The 21195-nt window shown below is 33.9% G+C and overlaps 4 protein-coding genes across 4 annotated transcripts in view; all 4 read left to right on the forward strand.

The window, feature by feature from the left end:
• Window positions 1-1037: 1037 nt before the first annotated feature.
• LOC107012385 (plant UBX domain-containing protein 10-like) lies at window positions 1038-3869 on the forward strand. The gene is made up of 4 exons (XM_015212223.2): window positions 1038-1940; window positions 2539-2712; window positions 2804-3100; window positions 3276-3869. The coding sequence occupies exons 1-4, from the start codon at window positions 1353-1355 to the stop codon at window positions 3501-3503; spliced, it is 1287 nt and encodes a 428-aa protein (XP_015067709.1). The 5' UTR covers window positions 1038-1352; the 3' UTR covers window positions 3504-3869.
• Window positions 3870-6866: 2997 nt separating this feature from the next.
• LOC107015345 (motile sperm domain-containing protein 2) lies at window positions 6867-10739 on the forward strand. Its single transcript, XM_015215589.2, has 6 exons — window positions 6867-7139; window positions 7758-7910; window positions 8459-8605; window positions 9169-9321; window positions 9662-9784; window positions 10354-10739. Exons 1-6 carry the CDS (start codon window positions 7005-7007, stop codon window positions 10429-10431), a joined length of 789 nt encoding a protein of 262 aa, XP_015071075.1. The 5' UTR covers window positions 6867-7004; the 3' UTR covers window positions 10432-10739.
• A 701-nt stretch (window positions 10740-11440) lies between these two features.
• Window positions 11441-14100, forward strand: LOC107015346 (heme-binding protein 2-like). Its single transcript, XM_015215590.2, has 2 exons — window positions 11441-11765; window positions 13461-14100. The coding sequence occupies exons 1-2, from the start codon at window positions 11551-11553 to the stop codon at window positions 13912-13914; spliced, it is 669 nt and encodes a 222-aa protein (XP_015071076.1). The 5' UTR covers window positions 11441-11550; the 3' UTR covers window positions 13915-14100.
• Window positions 14101-15535: 1435 nt separating this feature from the next.
• Window positions 15536-21195, forward strand: part of LOC107014313 (protein MODIFIER OF SNC1 1) — a 13301-nt gene continuing 7641 nt past the window's right edge. The window contains exons 1-5 of the mRNA XM_015214165.2: window positions 15536-15772; window positions 18426-18515; window positions 20313-20393; window positions 20481-20525; window positions 20715-21087. Coding sequence (XP_015069651.1) covers window positions 18484-18515; window positions 20313-20393; window positions 20481-20525; window positions 20715-21087 — 531 coding nt within the window. The 5' untranslated portion in view covers window positions 15536-15772; window positions 18426-18483. The remainder of the gene's footprint in view (window positions 15773-18425; window positions 18516-20312; window positions 20394-20480; window positions 20526-20714; window positions 21088-21195) is intronic.

Raw genomic sequence — 21195 nt, forward strand, 5'->3', positions numbered from 1 at the left:
ATTATATACAATTTGAATTTGTATAAAATGAGAAAGAGAGAAAGACAAAAGAGACTTGACAAGGAATATACAATTGAATCGAATTGTATAAAACGAGAAAGAGAGAAATTAGATACAATTTGAAAATTGTATAAAACGAGAAAGAGAGAAAGGCAAAAGAAACTGGGCAGGGGAGTATTTTTATTGTATAATTATAAGTGTATAGGACGAAAATATATGTACTTGCATGTGTATATACAATTTTCTCACGCTTTATACAAACAGAAACGCAATTTATACATTTCGCTTCTGTTTGTATAAGTGAGAAAGGCGAGGGTGGCGAGCGAGATTTGGGAGAGTGGCGAGTGAGATCTGGAAGAGGGGAGAGAGGGGAACAAAAATGTATGTATTTATACAATTTTCTCTGCTTTATACAATTAGAAACAATTTTTATACACTTGTGTTTGTATAAAAAGTGAGGAAGCGAGTGAGAGATTGGAGGAGAGTGGCGAGCGAGATATTTGGGAGAGAGACGCCTGACAATTTTTTGCAAACGTTTGCTATGGAACACAATTAAATCAAACCTAGCTACTCCATTTATTTTAGGTTATTAGTTTGCTATTATATACAATTTTTCCTTCATTTAATAAAACAAATCATATATACTGAACTTACTAATATATCATATTCAGTATTATTCTTATACGCTCTACCAGACAAGCTAATTGTCTCACCTTACCTATTCTCACCATAAAGGATGGGAATATTTGTCAAATTTCTAGCACTCTTAACACTTTCTGGTAAACATCTTAATTAACAGACAAGCTAAAGATTAAAGGAGATTTAAAAAGATGTTTAAGTCTGCTTTAATTACCCTTTTAGATGTGGTTGTTGATCAAGAAAGGAGTAGTGTAGTGAACTAACTTGGAATCTAATCTTGATATGGAGACAAACAAAATGCCATAGTACTATTAAATATCTATGGGAGAATTTTCTTTCCACATTAAAAAAACTATATAAATCTACTCCTTCTATAACAAAAAAAATATATTACCACTAGATTTATTCCAAGTACAAAGTACCCTTGTTGAAATCATGTAAAAGAAGACAAAAAATGAAAATTTTGGCTTAAGAAAATATTCCCAGAATTTACTTTTCTTAAAGTCTGATAAAAAGCAAAAATTCCCAAAAGTAATTTTGACTAACATCAAGAAGAAATTATGTCCCTTCATTTGATACAGTAAAAGTTATTTCTTGGATTCCCCTTAAACCATTTGACACTTACAAGACTCACTCTTTGCAAATTGAGTTTAAAGATTCAATCTTTTTCTCTCTTGAGTACACAAAAACAATAACAATATTCTTGATTAGTAATGTCTTTTTCAAGTGGAAGATCAACAGGACAATCTTATAATGGGATTGTTAGAAGAATGGTGAGTCTTCCTCGTAGTATAATGGGAGGATTTTCAAGAGTAATGGATCAAGGAATGGACTTAATGAGAATTGGAGGAAGAAGAAATCATCAAGAACAATTACCTCATCCTAATTTTCCTTATCAACACCCTTATGAATTCCCTTTTCAAGATCCATTTGATTTTCCTCCTTCAATGGTCCAAGAAGAATGGGCATTTTTGAACAATTTTGAGCAAGAATATGGAACTCAACATCCATTTTTCTATGCTTGTAAGTTTATGGATGCACTAAAGATAGCAAAGGATGAGCATAAGTTCTTGTTTGTGTACTTTCACTCTCCACAACACCCTTTTACCCCTTCTTTCTGCAGTGAGACTTTGTGTTGTGATCTTGTGGTGCAGTTTCTTGATGCAAATTATGTTTGTTGGGGTGCACTTGCTGATAGAGGAGAGGGTTTGCAGATGGCTACAAGTCTAAGGGCTTCAAGTTTCCCTTTTTGTGCCCTTGTAGCTCCTGCTCCTGGAGATAGCATAGCTGTGCTGCAACAGGTTAACTTGAGTCTGTTATTTTCAATTTCAGTTCATTTTTTGTTGTATTGTCCTCCTATTTGTGTATAACTCCAAGACGGTAAGAGTTGTTATCGTGTGACTTAGAGGTCATAGGTTCGAAATATAGAAACAAACCTTGTGAGGATATGTGTAATAGACCCCACATGGTCCAATCATTTCCCCAAACCCCATACATAGCGGGAGCTTAATGTATCTAACAACCAAAAAATAAAACAGAAGAATAGAAATTTCCCCTGCTTCAGGATTGATGAAATGACTTAGACTCAACTAGAATTAAGGCAAAGCGCACCAAGGGTGTGACCTAGTGGTCAACGAAGTAGATTGGGCACTATGAGATGTTAGGTTCAATTTCCAAGATAATAAACTAGGTGATTTCTTTCTATCTATTCTAGCTTTGATTGACAAAGTTACCTAGTCGTTGTTGCTGGTGGGAGGCGTTAGGTATCCTGTGAAACTAGTCGAGATGCCCGTAAACTAGCCATGAACGCCACCATCATCAAAGAAAACATTTTTTGTGAAGTAGGTAATGTACTTTAGATGGTACTTACACTTTTTTCTCCTCACATACTTTGAATAGTTGGAAGGTCCAGTTTCTCCAGCTGAATTAGTGGAGATATTACAAAGAACAATGGAAGAACAAGGATTGGCTTTTGGCAGTGGAAGGGTCAGAGAACAAGAAAATTTAAGGGCGGATCGTCGACTAAGGGAAGAACAAGATGTAGCTTACATTGCATCTCTTCAGATTGATGAGGTCCATTTCTGTTTATTATATTACTAGCTCTACATTTCTTCTTATCGAGAGAAAACTCGATATCAAACCAACTTCCTTCACTTTTTTTCAGGAGAAAGAAAAACTCAAGAACATAATGCCCTCGCAGCGGAATTCAAAACCAGAACATGCTCCAAATAAATCAAATCAAGAGAAACCTAAACCAAATCCAACACAGATCCAATCTAGTAAGCAAAAAGAAGCTACTTCTACCATAGCAACTACGCAAAATCCGCCACTATCCCAGTCTAGCAAGAAAAAAGATTCTATCTTTGCCAAAGTAACTATGCAAAATCCTAAACAATCCCATTCTAGTATGAAGAAAGAGTCTACCAATGCAACTGCAGGAAAAAAAACTCAAATGACTCAGGTAATAACACAGTACTTTATCTCTTGGTATTGCATATGAGTTATATATATGGATAGCGTAAATTACATGATTGTTAACGTAGAATAAATGTCAAGTAACATGTCAGTGTATATAACTTAAAATCTGTGACATACTGATGATTGGTATACTCAACTTTCTTGATGAATTCATGCAGATTGCAATTCGATTTCCAAATGGTGAGAGGAGGGAGCAGAGCTTCTCATCGACAGATAACATTCAAGCAATATTTAGGTACGTCGATTCACTAGGATTGCCTGGAGTTGGAAATTACAGACTGATATCAAACTTTCCAAGGAAAGTGTATGGTGTGGATCAAATGGGAGTAACACTCAAAGATGCAGGCCTTCATCCTAAAGCAAGTCTCTTCTTAGAGCTTCTTTGAAGTTATAATTAATCGTCCTAGAGAGTCGAAATATTTGGTATCATACTCTGTAGCTAAGCGTATATGACATTTATACACGCAAATTATACATTACTATCTTTATGTATGTATTGCAGCAGCCCTAAGATTTATGTAAGGATAAGTTCTTTCTTTTTTTTGGTTCGGTGTCCGGAAGCCCATATTGGAGGGCCGACTAAACTTGGATCGCGCACTACCAGGGCTTGAACCCGAGACCTCTGATTAAGGGTGAAACACTTCCACCAGTGTACCACAATTCATGTTGGTATGTAAGGATAGGTTCAATGCTAAGAACTATAATGATTTATCTGATACTCTTTAGTCTAATACATATTTGTTTCGACAGTATTTCATTAATTTTCTTACGTAAATAATTAATTTTAATGATAAAATCATTACTCATGCATTTCAGAGCTAAGCGAGAAACTCATGTACAAAGAAAAGTTTAATTTTAAATTTTTAATGATAGACCGATGTTGATTTGAATGATTTCTATCACCAAAGAGCGTAGTGTAAGTGTAGTTAGATGTGCCAAATAGGCGGGATTGAAATCGAAGATATTAAAATAGTTTGAAACTGAAAATTGATTGGGTCATGATACCACTATCACCGAAGGATGTAGTGCAGTTAGGGGTGTCTTCCCCATTGAAACATCATTTTTTCCTCCATCTTCAACTTTAACTCTATTAACTACTTCAATTTCACAGTCTCTTTACTAATCTACAAAACCTAACACCACTATCTTATTATTGACGTCAATTTCATACATATAAATTTTATTGATTTTTACTGGAGTGAAAAAAGTTGCTAGTTTACCGGACTTTGCGGAGGTAGAATCAGTGATTTTTTTTATTTTTGATTTGTTCAAAGACAAAAGGAGTGATGATAGATCCTTTATCTCTCCGGTGTCGAAAGTTTACCAAATAAAACGCGAAAAGAAGAGAAACGGGCTGATTGTTGTTGTTTTTGTTGCTCCGTTTAAGAGGTTTGAAACTCACTATTGATGGTGTTTTAAGGAAGAAGACGAAGTGGTGATTCGGTTGTTTGTTGGTGTTTTGAAGAATCAAGTAATGGAGCTTCGGCGGTGATTTGAGGGTTACGATGAAAGGAGTTTGGATGGTGAACATAGTTGGAAATTATGGAGAGGGAAAAAATGAACATTGAAGAGTTAGAAATGGTGAAGAAGTAAGGGGGTGGATGGGGGCGGGGTATGGGGTAAAATAAAAATGGATCAACATTTTTAATTTTAATTTTAGAAAATACACTTTGAATTAATTAATTAGTGTAAATTAATTTTAAGAAGTGTTAAAGAAAAATGATGAAAATAATTAATGACGTAGTATTGATATGGCGTTATTGTGGTACTTACATGACTATGATGTGGCTACTTACATGACTATGATGTGGCAAGTGAGAGTGGAATAATAATCTCAGGGTGGTTTTTAATTCATTTCAAAGATGTTAAGGGATATTTAAATGCCCGTATAGTTTAAGTGCTAAAGTGAATTTTTGGACCAAATTCAAAATTTTTTATGTCTTTCCCTTTTTATATTTTAAAAAGAGATAATAATATACAAAACTATTATAACGGTATAAAAAGAAGATAATGTAATCGAAAAAAGAGGGAAAAAATGAAGAAAGAAGATAAAACCAAACAAAAAAAAAAACTAAAGTAAAACAAAAACAAAAAAAAAGAAATCAAAACAAGAGAAAGGGAAACAAAAAGTGAATATCCTTAATTGTTTGGAAGAAAAAAAATATTTTTTCATTAATATGCATTAATTAGTATTATTCTATGGGTTCATTTATTGCTTCTAAAATAAATAAAATGACAAAAGAAGAAGAAAATAGGTAAATAAATAAAAAAAAGCACAAAACGAACAAAAAACAAAAACAAAGGAAAGAAGAAGTTTTTATTTAACGAAAAAAAAGAAAAAAAAATTGTTCGAATTATTAACTTGAATAAAATGCTTCAAAACAAAAGGAGACCTTCAAGTAATTTGTTTGAATTGAACAAAATTAATGAGGAAGAAGACAAATCAAGATAATATTATTTAATTATTTTTTGTAAATCATATAGTATGAGCAGCTTGTTTTGACATGACAAATGAAAGAATTTTGTGGCTCTAGCTATACTCTACCAGTAGATATTATTTAAGAGATATCTTCTTTGATTTCTCAAATATGTTTTAGCTATAAGTATTTTGCTTAGTTTTTTTTTTCGTAGTGATATTATGAATATGTATTCTTATATTATTGTTCTGAAGCACCCTATAAAAATCTGGAAAATATTTTATTTGAGCTATCGATAATTCTTTTGTAAATGAAGTTTAATTTTAGGTTTGAAGAATATAAAAATTATATTTGTATATTATAGTTATAGTTAGTATAATTGCGCTTCATAACAAACTTTATAATTTTTTATGACTATGAATTTGTATATCTCGGAATGCATATACATTAAAAAAAATTGTATTTGAATCTATTTATATATTTTGTTATACAAATGGGTTCTGCATTTGTATATTTTGATATACAAATAAGTTCTCATTTGCATATTTCAATTATATTTGGGTTTATTTATATATTTCGATATACAAAAGGTTCTGTGGCAAAAAACATAAAATATTTACTCTGAATTATAACCTCATATTAACACATTTTTGAGCTCCTATCATCAAATTGGTGGACAATAAACACTATTTACGAAGAAGCAAATAGGTGCTAAATTTGATTCTCGCTCGCGACTTCTCCTTCTCCTTCCGATCATTCAAACAAGAAGATTAGTACACCATAAAACAGATCTTATGAGTATTTGTTTGGTCTAGATATAAATAATCTCACTAAATATAAAATTACAAGTCTAGTTATATATTTTTTCACCATAGAAAGATGAATTTTTAAGTAAAAAAATAAATAAAAATTCAAGCCTGTACTTCTTTTTTTTTTACCGGCATTGCAAGTCCTAGGTTTGATTTAGACGTGATTTGAAGTTAGATTAAAAATTTGAAGTTTGTTTGATCATATAGTTTGAATTTATTTTTCATAGACATGAAAATTTCCACAAATTGTGAAAAAAGTATCAAAATTTGTAAAATTCTTATACTCCCTCCGTTCAATTATTATTATTCACGAATATTCAATAATACTTGTTCATTTTATGAAATCAATAGAAATTTTACGATCAATTCATAATTTATTGTTTTCATTAGTTATGTATGATAATGATAAATATTAAAACGTGTAAAGTTAATGATAAATAATATTATTATTTGGAGAAAAATATACTCTTACGAAATATATTTTATTTTTTTCGATCAATAAGTAGTAGTCTAGTATATCATAATTCATAATTAAATACAAAAATCACATGTGAAAAATGGGTGAGCCAGAATAGGTGGCATCATACATATATAACTGTGTTTCTTTCTATCTCTGTAGAAGAAGAAGAAGAAGGGGGAATTCAAAAGCGAAGTTGAGGAAATGTCATTCCAGTTGGTTCTTAGACCTCCATTACTAGGTCGTCATCTTGTCAAAGCTACACCGATTGTTGCCACTGGATATAGCAGATTACGTGTTCGGAATTGCCTCAATCTGGACCCTCACAAATCGCAAAAGGTGTAAGTGGTCTCCCAACCACTAACTTTGATTCTTCAATTTATCAGGAAGTTGTGTTTAAAATTAGACAAACCCAGTAAAATCAAATATTATTAGGTTTTTGCAGTTGTTGAATGGAAAGGAGTGATGTTTGGACTGCATAGATTTCTCTGTTTGTTCTTCAAGTAACTATCTACTGAAAATTCGCTCGAGTGCCTGCAGGACAAATCTTTGACATCTTATTCTCAGCTTCTAACTGAAGTGATTGATTTCTATGCAATGATTTTCAGTTTTCTATTGATATAGTGTGTGCTCTTGAACTATTTTATTTTTCATGAAATCTGTGGAAAATTGATATGAAGTAATCTCAATCCAAAAGGTCATTCTGACTGTGTAATCAAACTTTGCGACTCCATGAAACATTATGGATTCTCCACAACTCAGTTCAAGGAGACTATGTAACTCTGATCATGTTGTACTGAATTTGACTGGAATATGAGATAAAAACCCCCCTTTTTAAATAAAAATTCTTAGTTGAATACTAGACAATTTGTTAGTTAAATTCCATCAGCATATATGCCCTTCTCACACAAACAATGCTGCGATAAAATCTGATGGTGCCACATTTGTACTTTGCAGTTAGTGTTGGATGTAAAGGAGAGACTTAAAAGGGAATATGCAGATCTCCCTGTTGGAAGAAATGGAAGAGACGATGAGGAGATGATTCTATGGTTCTTGAAGGATCGTAAATTCTCAGTTGATGATGCTGTTTCCAAGCTGCATAAAGCCATTGTAATTATGTTGTTTATGTTACTAGAATCATCACGATTATTTGACTGTCATACTCTGACTTGTTTATTTAAAGGAAAATAAAATATAGCTTCTCTAATGTTGATTAGCACATCATCATATCTTCACCCATAAGGCATCAGCTATCTTCTTCTTTTTACTCTTCTCTGATTTATTTTCCTCCTTCCATCTGGTTTCTGAAGGTGGAGAGAATAGACTTATTCTTCCTCTGCCTTTCATTGACTTGTCCACACTGTGTCAAAAGAATTTTCTCATGAAGTGGCTATATAAAACATGGGACACTGTATTGATAAGAGCCTAGGATTACTACAAACATTTCATTTCCTCATGGTTATGAGAAGAATGGGAGTATTTTTCCTCCTTCCTGCCAGTAGACTTGTTTTGCTGTGTCAATCCTTCATTTCAATTATCATGAAACTACTTAAGAGCTGCATCTGAGCTGAATATTTGCAATGCTATAATAGTTACTGTAAGCTTCAAGAGTAAGAAGGGACACTTACAATGATGTATCTCCCAAACTTTCATATCAGGGATGGCGTCATGAATTTGGTGTATCAGACTTGTCAGAAGAGTCAGTTAAAAATAGTGCTGAAACTGGAAAAGCATATGTGCATGACAGTTTTGATGTCAATGGAAGACCAGTCTTGATAGTGGACGCATCAAAGCATTTTCCTCAGGTAACAATGTGACCCAGCTTATCTTAAAACTAGTTTAGTAACACCAGAATGCTGTATCTTTACCATTTGCTTTTCATTCAGAGAACTAAACTTTGAATCCACCTCTATTTTGACTGATCAGAATTTCTTAGGTCCTACGTGCCTGATTTCATTGTTTAAGTAAAAGCTTGAAGAATTTTTTTAATTTTGTTAACTTGAGTGAGTGAAATTTGAAGTATTAATGATGTAGACAACGAAACATGCATTTGTACTTTCTCCTAGTTAATTCATGCATGAGTGGATTTTGCTATCATGAAACTTCTGAATTTGACCTTAGCAAGATCTGATTCTTTATATTTATTGAAGTACTTTTTCAGAATGCTTCCAATTGTACTAATTGGAAATATAAAACTTATCTAACTACTATAATTTCTTAAGGAGGATAAAGTGTTCATCTAAACTTGTGATTTTGGGTGGAAAAGAAATAGAATGTTTGGAACTGGAGATTTCTTATGAAACAAAATTTTTACCCTGTAGATCCTGTTTAGCTGTTCTAATCTGTACACTAAAATTTGGTGCCACAGAAGCAGGATCCTGATGAAGATGAGAAGTTATGTGTCTTTCTAATTGAGAAGGCATTGAGTAGACTTCCTGCTGGCAAACAAGATATACTTGGTATATTCGATCTGAGAGGGTTTGGAACAGAGAATGCAGATCTTAAGTTCCTTTCTTTTTTGGTAATGTCCTTTTAGTTGCTCTTTTACATATTTTACATGGTTTATCTCTCCGTGCCTTAGTTCAGGATGATTTAAGTCGTAAGGTTTTCCACCTTCTTTCTCTTTTTTCTTTTGTGGCTAAACTATGCTGTTACAATACTTGTTTTATCACCTTTGTCAAGTAAAACTCAACTTTCATGATGCTGATACATCATGAAAAAGTATGCTTGAAAGTTCAGTGTGATAAACTTAATGGTTTTCCTCATGGTATTTACTTGGTATATAGCATTTAGCAATTTTCATCAGAATCTTGAACAGTTTAAAATTGCCTGCTGAGTTCCTTTTATTCATTCTGACACAGTTTGATGTATTCTACGACTATTATCCAAGACGAGTGGGTCAGGTTCTTTTTGTTGACGCTCCTTTTGTGTTCAAACCACTGTGGCAGCTTGTCAAACCCATGCTCAAGCAATACGCTTCATTGGTAAGAATTTCCATGCTATATCAGTTAAGGAGTTAATTGACTTCTCACGTGTATTGTTTCGGTTTGAGTTATAAATCGTATATCCAAAAGCCTGTCTTATATCCTCACTATATAGTAAACATAGTCCATTATAATTTTATTCGAAGAACTAGGCAAGTTCTTGAAGTTATTTCCCCTATGCATCAGCTCGTCATGGTTGCTACTAATGCCTGTGTTTTATACAGACACACTGAGATAGTATAGTTACTGCCTGTAACCTCACTTGTTATGTCTGCTTTTAGCCATTATACAGTGAGCCTCTAGGTTAAAGCAAGCATGAAATATCCATATGATTTGGCGTCTTTGAAGCAATAGTCCTCAGTTTCTCATAACTTTCATTTCATGATTAGTTATTTATGTCATTCAAACCTTTTATGCTTTGCATTAATAAATTGGACAACATTAAGAAATGACTATATCACATCTTGATTACGTAATCTTCATTTTATTTTTGACAGAACAAAAATAGTTCTATTTTTTCAGCTGCTTTGATATAATATCGTCTTACACTTGTATTTGCAATTTTAAAGGTGAGATTTTGCTCAGCAAAGGAGGTCAGGGAGGAGTATTTTACAGAAGACACACTCCCAGCTAGCTTTAGAAAATGAAGACAAAAAGCACTTGTTACACCAATGCTTTGATATACAGTAAAAATAGAAAAGACAGGTACTTGATACATAGAAGCTTGTCCAAGATGACGATGACAAGCTCAATGTTGGAATGGGCTAGTGAAATAGCACTCTAGTCTTTCAAATTTACTTGAATTGAAGACAATCTTTCCTAAATCCCTGTGTTAGAGTTACGATCATTTACAACATTAATGATGTATCCAAAAAAAGAGCTCATACAATGTATACTTGGTTCGATTCATATATACAATAAAAATCTCCTTGAAAGTTACTGTTATGAGGCTCCAGTCCCGATGCTCAACAATAAAGCTTGTCACCCTTTGATCCTGTTATGAACCAAGTTCGCTATTGAAGTTGAATAGGGTAGAAGCGCGAGAGTCCATTGTTCACTGAGTTTTGAAGTTGTAAACACCGAATTTCTCAGTTTTCCAAAGGGAGAAGGACTACTGCAAATTGAATGACATTTTAAGGTAAGGTACTTGTTTATATCATTTGCTACTAAGCAAAACTGTTCTCACTCTCTTAGAGAAATGCTGTTGTTTTTACTCATATGCTCACTTCATAATGTAATATCACTACCTAATGGTTTTGAGAAATGATAATACAGGCTATACAGCTCATTTTATGATGAAAGGCCATCTAGAGATGGTAGTGCTCCTTTATGAAAGAAAATGGCATACAATATTGTATGAGAAGTTATCTTCCAAAACTTCATTTATCTTGTTTTAATACATAAAATAACATAACAAAAAAGATTAGTTAAACAATCTTTTCAATCTTGTGATTTTAAAAATAAAATATGTATAATAATGTATCAAAATGTGTTGATTTCAATTTTCAAATGAACAATGTCAAATGTTGAGATGGTTAGCAAAACATACAAGGAAACATTATATTTCAAAAAAATTACAGTAGAATAGTGATGAAATATAGAACTTAAGGGGCTAAATCATAAATTCTTAAGTTGTGAGACCGGGTGATTTTGCAATTAAATCTTAGTTAGGGGGGCCTTAGTGAAGTTTCCTCGAAACAAGCAAACAAGTCATAAATATATCATCAGTTCGTCACTGTTGAAAGGGTAAGCTCTGTTGTAAGGAAATGGAAAAGTCAAGGTTGAAGAATGGTTTAATAATCGTATTTGCAATAACGATTGCGTGTTCAACGGAATTCTGCAAAGCAATTGAATCACCAGAGTACAGAATAGTGCACTCAGAATCAGATTTTGAAATCAGACATTACAGAGAGTCGGTATGGATGGCGGCACCCGTCACCGAAATATCCTTCGAAAAAGCAACCAGAAATGGTTTTCACAGGTACCCTTTTCCTCATTTTTTTTCATTTGTTCACTGTTTCTTTACTAACCAATGATTGGAGTTACCCATAGCTTTTCGAAATTAGAGTTGATGGCTTTTTTTGCAGCTTTTAACTTATTGGTGATCCCCAATTTGATCTCTAATCTTATAGGCTTTTCCTAAGTTATCATTCGTTATACATAAGCTGCTTACTAGTTTGTAAGTGAGATTTGCATGTACCAGAACAGAAATATATAATCAAGAATATATTTCAATCTTAGGTCTAGCAACCTGTGGTGCGGCCTAGTGGTCAATGTAGTCACTACCTTAAGAGAATATAGAAAGTAAATTCAGGAAATATTTTTGGTATAGAAAGTCAAATTCAGGATATTTCAGTTGCGCGAATTTCCTGTGTGACAGTCGCAGACACCTAGATTTATGGCTGCTGGAGGCAAAAACAGTAGGTGATTTCTTCCCATATGTTAAAATCTGGATGGGTGGATAGAGTTACCCGAAATATATATTGATGGGAGATAGCAGGTATCCGTGGGTGGAATTAGTTGAGGTGTGTACAAGTTGGTCTTTGACACCGCTCGAATGGGAGATAGCAGGTATCCGTGGAATTAGTTGAGGTGTGTACAAGCTGGTCTATGACACCAGCTCGAATGGGAGAAAGCAGGTGTTCATGGAATTAGTTGATGTGTGCACAAGATGGTCTGGACACCGGGTCCATGGGAGATAGCAGGTGTTCTTGGAATTAGTTGAGGTGGGTACAAGCTGGTCCGGACACAACTGTCTCAAACACAGCAGTTATCAAACAAAGAAATCATGCTTAGATGTAATTTTCTCAACTCTTAGTATAAGAGGCAGTAGACAGAGTTATTTGTGGATTAAGCACCTTTAAAAGACTACTAAAGTCTTTCAATGTTGATTTGACTCTTAGATTCTCTTCGAACACACTGTCAACTGTGTTCTATGTTCTTTCTTCTATTTCTCAAGCGATTGGGCTGCTACAGCTATTCTAGGTTATATATAACAGTAATGGATGGTAGTTTTGACAATTGGAGATTTAGCAAGGGTCTGTCAAGTCATATAGTTTTTTATGGGTTGGGACTTTGATCATGGATGTCTTTTGTGGCTATGGACAACTCTAGATGGTTGGTCATCATTAAGCACTGTGTGTCAGATGTGTCATTCTGAAGTCTGAACTAGTTGCTTAATGTTAAGTGTTAATAAGAAGCTGTTCCTGGCTTACCAGATACATAGACTTCTAGTAAATGCAAGCAGAGGTAGGTTTGTGGCTCTACTAGTGCTGTATGAAGATTCACAGATGTTTCTTTTAGTAGATTTAACTCAGTTTTGGTTGCAAATATGAACAAATACAGTTGAAGCCGTTGAACAGACCAATGCACAAGAAAAATTCCGTCTCTCTCTTAAATATAAATCAATCAGCTGAGACTCAATCTCAATTGGTATGAATCAGCCATATAAATCCTTTGTTTTGATTCAGCTTACGTATATCTAGGTGAATACGTAGGCACGAACATAGTATTCAGAGAATCTATCATAATTTCACTATTTTTATGTTGTCCAACTACCTATTGCAGCTACCCTACTTTGTCTGAATTTGGGACTGCTTTGGTAATTGGTATAAGCAGAGTTCATGTGTGGATAAATTGAAAGCTTACGTTTATATGTTCGCTCATTGTCGTACAGGTTGTTTCAGTTCATTCAAGGTGCAAATTTTAACTTTTCTCGTATCTATATGACAAAGCCAGTTTTGACTAGCATTGTCCCAGGAGCTGGTCCTCTTCACTCATCGGCATACTTTGTTAAGTTCTACTTGCCTGATAAGTTCCAGGCCGATCCACCTCTTCCCCTTCCGGAGCTAAACCTTCAACCTGATCCATGGACCAGCCATTGCATTGCTGTTAGGAAGTTTTCAGGATTTGCAAGAGACAGCAACATTGTTAAAGAAGCTGAGAAACTGGCTCTGAGCTTGAGTAGATCTCCATGGGCAAACTCCACTGCTTCTACAAGTGAATATGCTTACTCTATAGCGCAGTATAATTCTCCCTTCCGGATTATTGGGCGTGTCAATGAAGTGTGGGTGGATGTCACTGGATCTCGAGCAAATGGTTGCGAATCCAATCCAATTGCTGCATACTGATTATGAGTGTGAGCTTGAAGCTTCTTGGATCGTTGTTTTACATCTCCCGTTATAGAGACCAGAGAGACATTAATGGTTGCTTCTTATGTTCATATATTATCATGCTCCTGTTCTGTAAATTTGGGATTTCATGGAAGTGTGATAAATTCTGTAATTCCCTTGATAAAGAACTTTGACATTACCATGCGTGTTATTCTTGTACGGCATTTAACTTCACGTTGTTGATAAAAAATATATAAATTTACTAAACAATATAATCATTTGACAAAAAATAAATATGAATGTTCACTAATGAGGCGATAGTTTGTGGTATTGAAGGCCGTGATGGTTGATGCCGGCTAATAATGATGATGGTTGATAGTGATAGTGATAGTAAAGTTGGTTTATGTTAATTCTCCTTTAATTTTTTGTACAAAGCACAAAGCTTACTCAAACACCATGGATCATAAATGGGCCGAAAAATAAAACAATCTGTTCTAGAGACACCATGAATTTGAAAAAACATCTTTTGTACTCAAATTTGAGGGGGGAAGCTAATTGAAACGAAGCTTATGGATCTTAAATATGTTGAAAAGGGATAAGGTAAAGGGGTTTGATTTGGTGTTTGTGAATGACCGATTTAGTGTTTTGGGTGGCGGAGGTAGTTGTTTGGTGGTTGTTCTTTGTCGGGGATGGGTAAGCTGTTGGGAAAAAAAAGGGATGACATTAAGGAGGTATGTTTGTGGTGGTGGTGGTCGTTGATTGTTCTTCGCCGGAGAAGACAAAGAGAATTGCGATATAAATTCAAATGAATAATTTTTCTAGTTGAGATAGAAGTAGAAAGGATTTAGATTGGAAGAAGATATGATTATTAAAGAATTTTAATAATTAGTTAGGAATTAATTAGTGTAAAATAGAGTTAAAAAAATAATAAAGAAAAGAAAATAAAAAAATTAAAAAATTATAATTTCTAACGTGGCGCCGACGTGATGCTGATGTGGCACCGAGTATAACACATTACATACTGTGAGAGTGGTGTCATGCATTTCAAGGTGGTATTAAATTCACTTTCAAATAGTAAGAGTGTGTAATATGTCATCATAATACTTGAAGTGTGAAACTGACTTTTCGATCCAAGTTTGTGGAAAAATTTACGCCTTTTCCTAATAGAAAATATGACATCAATGACTATGATGGTAGGTGTGGTGACTCTTTTTGATAGCGTTTAACAACGATAATGATCATTGTGATGACAAAAGTGATTAACGATAATGAATAAAATAATGATGAAATTATTCATATACAAAAATATTATTGAATAACATTAAATTTTTGTTTAATATAATGATAATTAAAAATTATTCAAACTAAATAAATATTTAAATCTTAATATCAATAAATAATTGTTCATATTCATAGAGTGCAAACAAATGAGAATATGAAAAGTAAAGGTATTAAAAAAAAACAACTTATTTACTCATTTACATCCATAAATCACGCGATGAGGTGATAGTTAGAGTGACGTAATAAATAAAAAGATTTATAATTATAGAAAAAAGAAAGAGATTAACGTGAATCCGAAAATTTAACAGTGGACCCGTGTTAGTTTAATTAAAGACTTTACTCATCCTTTTGTTTTGGGGTTCAATCAAAAATCAATATTCCCCTTCTTCCTTATTCTCCCTTCTTCTCCACTTCCCCCTTTTCTCTCTCTGTTCTCCTCCTTCGATCTCTTTCCCCTTCAAATCCAAAAAAAAATTACTAACAAATTCACACACACACTCATCATCGCCTCTCTAAAATACACAAATACACTAATATTTACCTGTTGCAGATCGGAGCTTCTCGCAGATCCGATTCAATTCTTTTTTTTCTTTTGGTAAGCTATATCGGTGGTTCTTTCTTACAAAAATATGATTTTTCGGCATTCTCTCGTGTTTATCATGATTTTAAGAGATTTTAATGAAATTAAGAAAAAAAATGGATTCTAGGGTTAGGGAATTTAGGAATATGGATATTTACACTATGTGTTTCATCGAGTGTGCTGCGTTTAGGGAAAGATATCGAGTCCTGAGCTATGAGCATTGTGTAACTACTCTGTAATTGCACTGAATTTTGTGGAGGTAAACGTTTGGTTTTTAGAATTATTTTTTGTGTGTTCTAGGCGTCATTGTTGTGGGTTATGGAACCGTGTTTTTCGTTTGGATGTGTAAATTAATCTCTGGAGCTGCAATTGGAAAAAGGGTTGTTGGTAGGAATTTGATGGGGTTTCTAATTAGACTGTAGTATTATTGTTCAGTAAAGTATTAGGCTTTATGCTATGAGAGGATTTTATTCGTTGTTTAACGTGATAATAGATGAAGGACTAGGCTTTACAGATAGAATTATGTTTATGTGGAGATTTCTATTTGTAGCTTGGCCATTAGTTTTCACTAGCAAGGGTTTTCTTTCCTTGCTCTTTTGCTTGTTATGGGACCCAACTTCCTTATCTGTTCTTCGAAGGGGAAAAAAAGGAAGAAAAGAAATGAAGTACAATGAAGGGGGAAAAAGGAAGAAAAGAAATAAAGTGCAAGATAGAGTTAAGTTTAATTGAATATGCGGTTAATCTAGTTTGGAGTTTCTTTGATCTTGACATATTCTGTTATTTTTTGTTAGTATGCTGTTCTTCACATGTATGTTCAGAGTATCTCAAGTTAAGACTTGTATTATATACCTCAAAACTTTCTAAATGTGATGTTAATGATTTTGTACATTTCACCTGCTTGGAGTTTCTTTGATTTTGACGCCATAATTGAAATGAGAAGGCAACATACTCCAAACAACACTGTATTAAGCTGGTTGGTAGTGAAGCCGATCATCTAGTTGAGAGAAGTTCAGCTACTTTTACTTGATACTTACTGGCTTTTAGGAATTAATATGTAATTTAAGGAATAAGCCTGTCATCACTTGTTTCCCCAAAGTTTTATGCAAGGCATAGTTAAGCTTAGGAAAGGTATGTATTATGTAGCCAGAGATGGGAGGCAGTAAGAAATGCTTTTCCCATTCATGTGCATGTTGTGGTGATATTGTATCATCTCGTTCCACTGTCTGGAATAAACTCATGTTCTATATAGATTTCTGAAAGGAATTATCTTGAAAAATTTCTAAAGCAAAATTGAGTAGAGATAAAAAAGTGGCTAGATCGATCTCCTATATTCTCCTATGTTGTTTCTGACTTTCTCTTACATATTTTGTTGTAAGATGTTACTTTATTTGTGGAAACAGGGAAATATGCATTGAAGCTTGGTTAGGGACCAAAACCATTATGTGGTTTCCATAACTGAATATATGTAAACGTTAACCTATTTTTTACTTAAAAAAAAGGCCATTGAGTTATGCTAGAAAATAGGAAAATAATTTAAAGATGTATCCACCGGGTTGATACAGTTGATAATGCTTAAAGATTGTTACTATGGTTAGTTTTTCTCTTATCTAGTTAACTTTTTGAGAATGACTTTTTTCTTATCTAGTTACCTAATGACCTAAAATAGTTGGTTTCCTGGGAATATGCAAATACCTTTAGGTAATCTAAAAATAATTTATAGTCGATTAGGCAGAGTTTGATTATCTTAACCTCAAAATTTAAAGCAATTACAATTGAGGTTAATGATTTTTGGAGCCTGTGGGTTATCAGGTAAAACAATCCTTTCAGCCATCTTTTGGCATTTTACAATGGTTACATTTGGTTTACGTGTGGCAAGTGTTTTTTATTTCCTTAAACTCCATGTGCAGCCAAACATCCTTGGGGGTGGGGGGTGGGGTAATAATCAGCCAAGATTGTAGTATTGTACTTAAAAAGAAGGGAAAAGAAAATGATGAATATCATATAGGAATATCTATCTTTGATCTCTTGTATACACAAATCAGAATGCATCACTTGTCATACCTGGATCTAATTATGTTTCATTTTCGTTCGTTGTTGTAACCACCATTGTACAGCAGTGTAGTTTTAATAAAAGTTAAGTTTCTCTTGGAGATCCCATAGAAGGAAATTGTTTAGTGAAACTGTCTAGCCTGTTTGGCCAAAGCTTCTGGGAACCAAAAGTGCTTATTTTAGTGAGTTGAAGTGCTTAGCCAAGTTTTTAAGGAAAAAGTAAGTGCTTTTGACTAGTAGCAGAGGCTGAAAAAGTTTTCTTTCCGGTAGCTTGGCCAAACACAAATTGATGCTCTAATATTGACAAAAGTGCTTTTCAAATTGATTAGCAAAAAACAAATTGCTACTTACGAAGTACATTCCGAAAAGCACTTTTCAGTATAAGCAGATTCTGAAGTTTTGGACAAACATTCGATATGTGTGTTTTGTCACCACTTTCCCAAATCCAATTGATTTGGGCATTGGCACTCTAAATCATATGTCCACTTTTTTCCATGAAGTAGAAATTGTGTCTGAAGTTTATGGTGTAACGTTTCATCTTGAAAATATTTTGGTATCATTTCTATTAATTTGATGGCTCTTGTTAATGGAAAGAGGTGCTGTTGCAAATATTTTCCAGATTCTAGCTGAATTAGGTTGTGAAGCTGTTTGGATGAACGTAGATCAATATTTGGATAATGACTTCAAATATGTTGGCAGGGGAGAGAAGGTATGAAGAGATCCTTCTCTCACAAGAATTTTTTTACTTTCCATAAATGCTCCTTATGTTGCTTTATTTGAGTTTCGTTCTCCATTCCTAGTTAACTTCATGGCTTTCTCTGTTATTTTGTTTTTAAAAAACCATTATAAATCCAAAACTATACATTTTTCCATCTTTTTCTCTCTGGTCCTCTTTGTCTGTTATGCTGATTATGGACAAAATTAGACTATAAAAGTATTTCTTAATAGTCCTTTATATGACTTTTTTTTAATGACCATGTTCCTTTATGTGATACTCTTTTCATTTTGTGACGTTTCAAGATGATTGACAGACTGGCAGTATCCCATTTTTATACAATTTTCAATTCATTAAGTGGTTGTTCGACCATGAAAACAAAAGAATATTCACTTTATTTGGAATTTTCAAAAGTTGGAGTTCTGTTTGACCATGCTTTTTGCAAAGAATATTTAGAATTTGAGTTTTTCTTTTCCTTCTAAACATGGTGTATACCCCTAAATTTTTAAAAACTAGTAAATCACCCAACTTGACTAATTTATTTGAAAACCCCAATTTTTCTTTAAAAGAGGAATGTCTCATAATGGATAGTTACATAATGTCATAGATTAAATCCATATACGAGCTACTACATAATATTAGAAATGTTAGTTCACTTCATTTGAAATTTTTGAAATTGGAGCTGAAGATGGAATTGTATTTGGTTATAGTTTTTGCAAATAATATTTTATTGTTTAAATGAACTGTTCCTAATAAAATGAAATATATTATTAAATGGGGCTATTTTTATAAATTAAAAAAGTTTGGAGAAATTTGAAAAAGAAAATATAGTGAAAGTGAAAACAAGGTTTTGGGTGTTTTCTAAATCCATTTATCATGCCCACTGATTTTCAAATAAAGTGAAAAAAATCTGGAAGAAAGAACAAAATTGTCATGGCCATAACTTTTCAGGATCAGTAACTTTTCAGTGATCACATTTAAGATTCTCCTATACAATCACTAGTCTTATATGTAAGTGAAATTGGCATCTTAAAATTCGTCCTTGTCAAATACTATCAAATAAATAGAATGATGGAGTAGGTCAGTCTCTAAAGTGGTTTATATACTGGAAATATGTCGCTTCAATGGCCAAATATTGTGAAGAAGGTTTTTATGTTTGTTAACATGTTTAATGGTGCAGACCAGTAGTATTGGTTTTTTTGATCAAGTATTGAATATATTAAGGTCAGAAATGCAAAGCAATGTAGACCAACCAATTTGAGGAGGATCTCATATTCTTCTTTTCGTGATCCGAATTTCCTTGTTAAGTTTTACGTTCCAAAAGTCATAATTCTCTTTTACGAAGGTTCCTCTGCATAAGCTGTTCTCTCCAAAAAATTTTGGTATTGTTGTTTGCTTAAATTCCAAATCTTCTACATGTTTTTAGGAAAACCATGATGCTTGTGGATTTCTCTAGTTAGGGGCTAGAAATGAGCCCCAGTGTGACATTTTCAGTTTATTGAACAATTGTTGTAAAAATTTCTCAAAAGGTGATGTTTCAATGGTGTGGCGTTAAAACTTACGAATATATTGTAAAGCCCTTTTTTGGGATCAAAGTGGAAGGTTTCTAAAATTTTCCGTTGATTTCTACGACAAATTAACCTTTTTGCATTTTGTTATAGTTTATGGTGTTATCAAATTGCTAAGTTATTATTAGATTGTGTCACATACAATGAAGTTGGTATGAAGACATTGTTTTACTGGTGTGGTTGTGTCATCTCCTTAAGTTGCCCTTTCATTCCATCATTATAGGTGGGTTTCTGCAAGAAGAGGTGGCATGACAGTCCTTGGAAAAGTGGCTGTTCCAAAACCATTGAACTTACCCAGTCAGCGGTATGAAATATTGGCTGATTTGAACTTTTGGTTTTTTGATCTAATTATATGTGTTCCTAAATTTGTTTGTACTTGAACCTTTTGAAGGTTAGAGAACCATGGTTTGGACCCAAATGTTGAAATTGTTCCCAAGTGAGTACCTGTGTTCTTTTTCAATTCTTATTTTCTTTTCAAGCCCTTCTTATATTGGTGTCCGCCTGCCCCTGGCATTGGCACTTCTGTGCGATACTTATTCGGGTTTCCTGCCTTGGGGAGAGCTGTCTGGTATGTGTTGTTTCTTTGTTGATTTGATCTGGGCCCCTCTCTCTTTTTTTGACATAGGGGTACATTGAGCTGGGGTAGCCGTACATCTTCCTCTACGTCAAATCCATGGGGTTCCTCAACACACTCTCCAAATGCTGATGGTGGATCAAGCTCACCAAGTCATCTTAGATCACGCCCTTCATCTGGGAGTGGCACTCGACCTTCAACTGCTGGTAGTGATAGAACACAAGAACCTACAACTAGTGCATGGGGTACCAGTTCTAGGCCTTCGTCAGCTTCTGGGCCATTATCATCAAACAAAGTACCATCGACATTGGCACGCCCACACAGTGCAGAGACAAGGCCCGGCAGCTCGCAGCTTTCACGCTTTGCTGAGCCTGTTTCTGAACATCCAGTAGCATGGGGAGCAACAACCACCGCAGAGCGTTTGGTACGTTGTTTGTTGCTATTTGATGTTCTGTTCCCTTTGTGATGAATATCTCTTAGTTGTTCTTTTGCCAAATGTCTCTTTTTTTTGTGGGTGGGGGGGGGGGGGGGA

This window comes from Solanum pennellii, chromosome 3 (assembly GCF_001406875.1).
Source record: "Solanum pennellii chromosome 3, SPENNV200".
Taxonomy (NCBI): domain Eukaryota; kingdom Viridiplantae; phylum Streptophyta; class Magnoliopsida; order Solanales; family Solanaceae; genus Solanum; species Solanum pennellii.